Source organism: Rhododendron vialii, chromosome 1a (genome assembly GCF_030253575.1).
Source record: "Rhododendron vialii isolate Sample 1 chromosome 1a, ASM3025357v1".
Lineage (NCBI taxonomy): Eukaryota > Viridiplantae > Streptophyta > Magnoliopsida > Ericales > Ericaceae > Rhododendron > Rhododendron vialii.
The window spans coordinates 1,046,157-1,055,865 of record NC_080557.1 but is presented as its reverse complement, the minus strand read 5'-3'; the positions used below and the strand labels follow the sequence as shown (position 1 = coordinate 1,055,865).

The 9,709-nt window shown below is 37.7% G+C and overlaps 1 protein-coding gene across 1 annotated transcript; it reads right to left on the bottom strand.

Annotated features, from left to right (window-relative positions):
* Positions 1–9,526, bottom strand: LOC131304344 (ADP-ribosylation factor 1-like). Its single transcript, XM_058331563.1, has 9 exons — positions 9,436–9,526; positions 4,793–4,930; positions 4,657–4,695; positions 3,981–4,043; positions 3,790–3,808; positions 2,484–2,595; positions 1,832–1,879; positions 1,477–1,607; positions 1–531 (listed from the first exon to the last, which is right to left on the bottom strand). The coding sequence occupies exons 2-9, from the start codon at positions 4,893–4,895 to the stop codon at positions 501–503; spliced, it is 546 nt and encodes a 181-aa protein (XP_058187546.1). The 5' UTR covers positions 4,896–4,930; positions 9,436–9,526; the 3' UTR covers positions 1–500.
* Positions 9,527–9,709: the final 183 nt, after the last annotated feature.

Here is a 9,709-nt window from a genome sequence, read left to right as displayed (position 1 = left end):
AAAAAGAAAAAGAAAGGCTTTTGCAATAAATATGACGAAATAAATGGCAGTTGTCAGTATTTAAAGATAACTTGGAAAACACCATAACCTGCTAAATAATAAGTCCCATGAGTCCATGACATTTTACGAACGGGGGGCGTGCTGTGCACTAGGTGCATAGCACAATGCTGTGCGATCTCAACTGTTCAAAAGTGTTATGGATGGTCCAAATTTTAAAAAACTTTTCGGGGATGAGTTAGCCCGGAAAAGTTTCATTTTAATCCGACCATTGATTACCGAGACGGATGGTCCAGAATCCAGATAGTGCATAGCACACGCTGCACAGCACAGTCCCCGCTTCCGATATTTTAACACCTATATTAGTTTTTCATTCAGGAGTTAGTGAGGATAATCCAAAAAGAAGTAGCTGCAGCTCAAGTACAAAAATCACTATCACAGATCACACCAAGTAAATAGAGGGACACACCCCCTGTTGTTAGCTCTGGAATTGTAAGCAGCAACTAACCCCCTGATTTGAGTGTATTACTCAACCTGTACAAAAATTAGGTCATTGTTTCCATTAGGAATCCTTAAAGCAACAGTCATCACTGCAGAGAGATGAGGAGATTAAGAAGAGTGTATTTGGATACATGTACATTCCAAATTAAGGGATTTGAAATTATTATTTACTCACCAAGAATAACCCAAGTTTAGACTTTGATCGAATACATAGGGATTTCGAGATTTTGTCGGGGGGGCTTTTATACTAACCCAAGTTTGGACTTTGATAAAATACATAGGCATTTCGAGATTTTGTTGGGGAGTTTTTAATTTTTATGCTAGGTAATGCCGCTGTCAAGAATCACGAATCCAGACAAAGGACTTCGATCTCTACTGAATACCTAATCAATCTCCAACACTAGTTTCACAAGCCACATAGCGAATTCTCTTACACTTGGGTTAAAATCAAAATTACAAATCCATTCATTAGACCATTATGCATTTGTGTATGTCCGTCCTGGTTAGTGGAAAAGCAAAATCTACTTCGGATGCAATTATTGCATAAAAATTGGTAACAAAAGCCTCACGAGTATAGATGCGTTGTGCAAGCAGTATGCAAGGATGCTGAAGCAATTGCCAAATGTTGTTTTACATACCCAAAACTAAACCATAGAGCCGGTAAAAAAAGAAAAAGAATTAAACCAAAGAAAATAAACCAGACATAGGTGTATGGTGTGTATTCCCTTCGGATATGGACCAACCAACATCAATGTTGAACCTTCACCGGAAATTAGTTTTCCGAATAGTTTTCCTTATGGGTCTTTCTTGTTCTGCGGTTTTTTCTTTCCAGTTTAATCATGGGTAAATAGCCGAGTTGTTTGGGAAGCATTAGAATCAATGTTTTTCTTATCGTCAGAGAAGGAATTGGGATTTGGTCCAGAAATACCCAATCATAGGAATATAAGAACCTAAATAACGAAATGGTCAAAAGTTTACCAGTCCAAGCCCTCAAACAGGCCTTCTCCTTTTATTGCTGAAGCTTTAAAAATAGCCCATTGACGGTTTTTTATCTTGTGCAACTCTAAGGCCTCAGTCACTGCAGCATCATCAACTGCACCAGGAAGATCCTGCGGGACCGAAAGAGACAGTATCAAGAAGGAAATTAGAAATCCACAAATCATTTCATGAAGATTGTTTCTGGTGTAGAGTGGCTTCAGCTAAAACATCATGATGTCAACAAATTAATAAGCCCGAAGCTTCCTGGCCAACTTTCACATCGATGTTCTCATGGACTTGAGGAAAAGCTAAAAAGGAAGGTAAAACGAAAAAAAGAAAAGGAGAATAAGCTAACCTGCTTGTTTGCGAAAACGAGAACAACTGCACCTTTCAACTCTTCTTCCTGACCAAAAACAGAACGATGCAATTTTTTGTTAACTAAAGACTACTGATGTTACAACATGGAAAAGAGGAGCACTAGAAATGCCAACAGAAAGGCCAAATGGTGGCCAAAAAAGGGGCTAATATTTCCAGCTTGGATGGAGAAAGATAATATGCAAAAGCAAATAACAGAGTAGGAGGCGGCAAACAAGAAGAAGAAAGGCCCACTGTATCCGGGATAACTAACCAAATACAATATTCAGATACTCCATGACAGGAAGTTTAATCATTGCAAGTATCAAAATGCGGGCACACCCTCTAATCTTGGTCTGTTGTTTACAACTCATAAAATGAACTCAAAGGAAAAACTTAGCACGGCCTCTTTATTTCATACTGCTTCTACCTTTAAATGCATGACTACATTTCATACTCTAATGGCCAGATCAAAGAAATTGTGATATAAAAATGGATTCTTTTAATCCGAAAACAAATTGTGATACTAATGCTTAATGTGACTCGGAGGAAATAAGCGTCAAAAAACTACCATGATCCACGATTTTTGAAGGATTTTCTTATAGGACTAAAGTTGGTAAAAGAAAAATAACAAGGAAACAGGTATACGTTACCTCCAGGATAGCATGAAATTCATCTTTCGCAATTACCAGCCTGTCAGTGTCACTTGAATCAACAACATATACTATGGCCTGAGTATTTGGAAAGTAGCATCTCCAATACGGCCTGCAGCAATCAAAAAACCCAGAAAAACCTTGAGCCATTTACCCAAAAACAACCATTACACAAATAAGATAAGAACAGCCACACGCATTCACAAAGTAACACACTGTGCATATCAGGAGATTGCCATAGCTCTGTATTTTAAAGGACAAGGAACATATTCAACTTAAAAACTTTTGCACGATAGGAAACAAAGTAACACACCACCTCACTAATGTGTTTTTGATAACGTGCTATCATCCAAAAAAAAACCTTTTATGCTTCCGACATCAAATCCCCATTAAATCCCACAAACTTTACCAGTAGCAGAAAAGATTTGACAATGGAAAGCTTTCTTACTATAGAACTGATTTTGTTCCCTCGATTCTTTAATTGCTAGAATGTCATTACTCCCTTCAGTCTCTAAAATTTTCCCTTTGACATCACCTTCACCCTTCCTAAACACTTCTATAATTTGATATTCACTCTCACTAAGAGAGTTGAATGACAACTCTAAATATGATACAGACACTGAACAGGTATCAAAACTGTTACAGGCACAGCTTACTTCCTACAATTTCAGAAAGTAGAAACTGGTGAACTCAAGTATTGCAAAGTGGCATCTGAATCAAACAACCACTCACCAATAAGATTCTTAGGATTGCACCACTTTATTATGCACACGTTTGAACGTTCGAGAAATTATGAAAGAATTAGTAAACCAGCACATGGGATTCCTTTTAATGATGTATGGAGAGGAAATAAGGCCTACAGAAGGTGATCCAACAAGCAAAATGTTGGTGCCTTCTCATCTTCTCAAAACACACACACACAGTAGAACAATCATGGTGAAACACGTCGAGGATGGCTTGGCGAGGACCAAGTAATAACTTAAAAGAAATTGAACTGAAAAAGCCAGCAAATAGACAATAAGCTACCAACTAAACCAAACATAGATTTGGAAGAAACTGACTAATTGAACGAGTTAACTAGATCAATGACCATTGTCCAAGCATTCTGAAGATAGAAGTCTGAGAAACTGACTAGTGCCAATTCGTTTCATAATCCTACCGATGCACAATCATTCTACAGAAAACAAATGAAGCACGACATAAAGCTGGTACACATAAGACAAAGCTATGTACTCATCCATATGGAGTTCATGTATATCCCAGACAAAAGAGAAACAACAAGTAACAAGAAGTAAAACAGAGATACCTAATACTCGTCTGCCCACCTGTGTCATGAAAAAAGAAACGACTATTAGAAAAAGGTACCAACACAAACCGGCAATAGCTTTTCGAAACCAAACTGACATTAGATGAACAATTTACTGTACCCTACTTTGAGGACTAATACAGACAGAATAAACATCAGCTTAGCGGAGTCTTTAAGTCTAGTTTCCATACCCAGATCCCAAACTTGAAACTTTATGTTGTTATGTTGCACTGTCTCCACATTAAATCCAATTGCTGCATCAAATAAAACATACGAATCAATTCGCAAGTCCTAAAATAAGTAAATACAACTGTTCTAATGCAGAATAAAACCTTCACTGCTGAGGACTTGCTCATAGTTATGGGCCTATGGCTAATTTGAGAACCAAGAATTAAAAGGCGTCCACGCAACTGTACTTTCAGCTACAATGTCATATATTCACAATCAGGGCAGCTCCAGCCCTTGTTCAAAAATTCAAAGGCTTGTTTGTGGTTTTCAAATTTTCAACTCCGGCACTATAATAGCTTCTACCCAAATTTCTACTCACCTCTTGTTTTCCCATTCTAGTGCTTCATACCCTAATGAAGCTTCTCATTATAATTCTAGAAAATTTGATTGAAAAATTGACCATATAGTTAGCAATATCAGAATTGAGTCAAACCCCCCCGTAAAACTCACTCCATTCCTTGACTCAAACCTATGTGGCTTTATCAAATAGAGTTTCACCAAATACTCAATTAATGAAGACAGGCTCATATCTTAGTCGACTAGATTGAAGGCTAATTAGTGCCTTCTAAATGTACACTATACCAGTAATTGAGGCAAAATATTAATTACAAAGATTAAACAAAAGAGAAAGAAACGAACTTGGAATGGTGGAGACAACTTCTCCCATCTGAAGTCGATCTGCACCAAATCAATTGAGTAAATTAAACTATCGAACTTTTGGGAAAACCCAGATCGAAATCAATGCAAAGATCAGAAAAAGTCAAAGATTGCTTACACAGGATTGTTGTTTTTCCGGCATTGTCGAGACCGAGGACGAGGATTCGAGCTTCTTTGTTACCAAATAGTGAGGAGAACAACTTTGTAAACATTATCCCCATCCTTTGTTCTCACTTGGAGATGGAGAGTAAAACCACTGAGTCAAAATTGTGAAGTTAGGATTAGATCTTGCAAAATTGAGAAATTGCAAGTCAGTTTCGAACCGGGTGGGTGTACTCCCAGTAACACTATCCGATGGGTGGGTGGGTTGAGGTTAAGGGTTTGTTTGGAATCTAACAAAAAGAAAGGAAGGATAGGAAAATAGTATCAAAATACTAACTAATTTTTCTTTGTTTTGATTGAGAGGGAAAATGGGAGAAAAAAGTCGGAAAAAACTAAACTAAAGCTTAGAACATATCCAACGGGAGATGTCAAAGCTGAGGTGGACAATCAAACGGTTAGTTTTGGCATTAAGTCACCATCCAACCATGATGCCTTCTATCATGCCAAAAGTGACATGGTTTTGAAGAGAGGTGACGTGGCTTTGAAGGGAAGTCCCAAGTTGTCAACTTTGACATTAACCTTCTAGACTGCCAATTTTCAAAAAATTAACCACAAGCCTTTAAATTAATTTGACATAAGGGTTGGAGAGAGAGCGCTTGATGTCAAATTGCCACATAAACTTTCAATATAATTTGACATCTCTATTTTTGAACTCTATGGTTGGAGATCCTCTTAAGCACAGTAAATTTTTCTCACACTTTCTTTTTTCATTCTCTTCTTTTCAGTTTTTTTTTCCGTAACTTCCAAACATGGCGCAAGATCGTGTAAGTGATGTAGTAGTAATTTTGAGATGTGACTTAAAAAATTAGAGTTTCGAGTTCCCCTCACAACGACCTTCAGATCAATGGCTTTAAGGAGGCAATTTCTTCTGCCCTGTCAATGTCTCCAACCTTCCTGCACCGACTAGAACGGGTGTTTTTTGATTGGACAAACATTGAATGGGAATCGATTATTCTTCGACTCTGGCATCTTTGCGATTTTTCCCGCTCCGGCAATGCCCCTTCAAATACATGAGCAAATTGAGGACTATATATCAACCTAATCAAACACAATGATGTAGGGAGCACACAAACACAAATTGAAAAAATGGCTAAGATTCGGTTGATCTTAGGTTTGACAAGAAACTTTGCAAATGTAATGTAAGTGCTTACATTCTTTGTATTAATTGCACAAATGCCACCGATCTTCCAATTCCAAAACCCTATTCACAAATTGATAGTTCTTTGTAACTAGCTTAAAAGTTTAGTTGAGAAGTGCCGTAAGCATGAGTAATTTTTTTTTGTGCCACTAAAAAAAAGATCACATACTACACACAAATGAATCGATTTAGTGTTTGAGTCACATTATTTCCAATCGGAATGCGTAGTGCCGTAGGCACGGATAAACACTAGTAATGGTATATGGTCCAAAATTGTTCACTATTTAAAACAACTCATTTTCCTTATATAAATGGACTAAATGGTATTTTTGATATTTCTAGTGGGGAAACAAGTGATATTTTGGCATTAGTCTGGAGACAGAAAAATATAGTGTGAGGTCACCCTAAATCCGACTTCGACGCGTCCCATTATCATCCCTGAAAATATTTTACACCCAAATAAATGGAGCCTTAATGTCTTTTAAATCTTTGCCTACACTATAATGGACTTTTCACTTTCTAGTCAAATTTGTTTTCTTGGTTTTTCTCCATCGGATAAACCAAAACAATTTTATTGAAATCAATGAAAAGTTTCATTTTCTTTATTAAAGACGAAAATCAAAGTTTGTATAATTTTTTTCGCTTTCAGCCATTAGTGATTTCTTTAAAAGTTTGGACTATGTATCCAAATAATTTAATCTATATAACAGAGACGACCACAAAAGTATTTGCTTTTTCGCAGGTTATTGAAGAACTTGCTTTTTCATAATTTAATTCATATCATAAAATAAACTGTTTAAAATAAAGAACTTGCTTTTTCATAGGTTCTACACATATTCATAAGGTAGAAAATTTTCAAAAGGATATTGATTTTCGCGTTTCAAAAATTACTGCCGGCTCTTTAACAAGTGGAGTGCCAAATTCGATTCCTAATAGGAATTGATTTTGGCACTCTACTTTTGGAGTGCCAACAATAAATTTTGAAGTGCCAAAATCAAAATCCTTTTGAAAATTGACTTGAAAGATTGGTAGAGCATCCTAGAAAGCATAGAGAGCTCCACTAAAAACGTTGAACAGAGTGGATGATTCAACAATATAGTAGTAGTAGGGAAACATCCTTGAGATAGTTTGGGAATGTTTTGGAAGACTGAATGTTAGCCCTTAGATCAAATAATACATCTAGTCATATACCGAAGAGATGGAAGACTATATATTGTCATGCCGATGGAAGAGTTTTCACTAGTTTTCACTGCGTACATACTCAATTTTCTTCTCTTGGGTTGTTGTGTTGTACTAGTTGGCTCTGATCATCTGTTCGGGGCCTAGAGTAGGCCCTGTGTGCTATCGGTATGTACGGTTGGTCTCTTTGGCCGGTAGCTGTAGCATATCTAAAATCTTTTTTTTTTTTTTTTTTGATCAATCTCCTATAAATCATTAGAGATCATTATCTTGATTTTTAACACAGTACTCTCCACTACCAAAGCAAAAGCCCTAACCCATCACTAAGCTCTCCAATCAGAGATCCAAGAAAGGCAGAGTGTGCGATTTGGAAATGCTTCCCTTGCAATGCCGATTTCAGAACCAACAGGCGGAAGGCACTGATAATTCCAAGAGAATTCACCTTATAAATTGGCACAAAGTCTGTATATGTAAAGTAAAGGTGGATCAATAATCTAAAAGAAAAATATACATGTAGGTATTGCAATTTTTTACTTTCATTTATGTTCTTGATTTCCCACTCATATCGACTATTGACATGTAGAGTTACATGCCCTGTGCATTCTTTTTTATTTGTGGTCATGTGATGATGTGTTCATCTTTCCATCTGGACGTATTCTCCCATTCTTCTCATGATATATGATTTTCTGTTAGAGTAACCTCAACATCTTTCTAATAGAAATAGTTAGTCAAATAATCAACCAAACTATCCATAAATAAGTGTTTACAAAAAGCATGTGGGGTTGGCAAGGCATGCGGAACCGTCGTCTTCTTGGGAATGATACACCCCATCCTGCGCTAGGTTGGGCGGTTTTCTTTTCCCAATATTTAATCATGACCTTCAAGTTTGTTTATGTTTCTCCATGTGTTTGTAAAATTGCCTAAAAGAAATTGGGTTGGTTCATATGATGCACGTACAATGATAAAGCTCACTCTTTCAAAGCTCTCTACAGCAGGGTCGTTTCGACCCCCATCCGGTATACACTTTGCAACATTTATATATATGCCATAAAAATTAAGTTCATTTTTAGCATAGACACAAAAATTAAATTCATCATTACCAAGAAACCTTACTGATTATCAAACCTAAATATACTTATGTTTGGTTTGCCTATAGTATGAGTTGCCCTAAATTTGGATTTGCCCCAACATCGTATTAACACTAATTTAACTTGTGCCCTAAAACAGATATTAAAGCTTGCATTCTTACCCATAGCTAACCGTGGTTAGCCAGAGTTGGAGCAGCAACTGGCGGAGCGGTAGTAGCAACTGGCAGAGCGGGAGCACATGGAGCGCGTGGAGCACAAGCAGCGCGTGGAGCACAAGCAGCGCGTGGAGCACGAGCACGTGGTGCACGTGGAGCACGAGCAGCGCGTGGAGCGCGAGCAGTGGCCAGAGGAGTGGTGGCCTGAAACAAAACAAAAATCATTAGTAAATAGTAATGCTTTATTTGTTCGTTTTGGTATTCTAGATTAAACTTTTCTCTCTGAACACGCGAGGGAGAGATGATTTCTTTTCTGTAACCCTTCCCCATCGGGCTGAGCCCAGTCCTATTATAATGGATTTAAAAAGTCTACTTACACAAACAACTTAAGCACATATTCTACATCAAATTTTTATTGGGCTTGTCTCAGATTCCGTAAAGATGATCCAAACCGTTCAATATTTTTAAAATATTTTTAATGGATTTTGTTAAAAAAATCGTTTCATTCGGGTACCGATAATGACTTTTTTAAAATTCATAGAGAAAACTGACTGGTTTGCCTTGTGAATTTTGAAAAAGCCCTTACCGGTAGTTGATTGAAATGATTTTTAATGAGTAGTGCTATATGTACCGAAAGGGGGGGAGAGATTTCGTACCGACGGCCGCCAGCGGGCCGTCTCCGGCCACCGGACGGCCGATCCGAGCCGTCCAAAAATTCTATAAAAAAAAAACGAGGGGGCTTACGCGGGAATCAATGGCATCCGAGGTGTGTAAGATGCTTGATCCGAGCACCCTTTTTTAGTGTATATATGACATCGGCCGTCCAGTGGCCGGAGACGGCCCGGCGCAGCCGTCCCTACGATTTCAGTACCGAGGAGGTCGGTACCAATATCATTTCTGATTTTTAATAGGAATGCATAAAAAGATTTCTAAAAAATTAAAGTTCGGATTATATTTGAGGGACCCGAGGCGGGCCTTGCAAAAAATTTGTGTAGAATTAATTTGTGATTGGACAGGGAGAGAGAGAGAGAGATATTACGTGATGGAAAATAGAGAGGATTGATATTGGGATTGGTTGAATTTGAGAAATTGCAAGTCAGATTCGAACTGGGTGAGTTGGACTGACGATCTTGTTTTGTACCGGTTTAGTGAGATATATTGTGGTTCACGAGATAATGATACTTCACTAATACATTTGGTTGTTATTGGATGGGTTGAGATCACGAGATATTTACTCCCACTAAGATGGGTTGAGATTAAGGCCAGGGTTGGTTTGGAACTTAAGGCTCCGTTCAGTTGTCAGGAAAGTGTAG

Coding starts and splice junctions, on each gene's coding strand:
- LOC131304344 (XM_058331563.1), bottom strand. CDS start 4,895: ATGGGGATAATGTTTACAAAGTTGTTCTCCTCACTATTTGGTAACAAA. Junction 4,696..4,792: donor CGGAAAAACAACAATCCTGT/GTAAGCAATCTT, acceptor GATTTGGTGCAG/ATCGACTTCAGATGGGAGAA. Junction 532..1,476: donor CTGTTTGAGGGCTTGGACTG/GTAAACTTTTGA, acceptor ATTTTTGTACAG/GTTGAGTAATACACTCAAAT.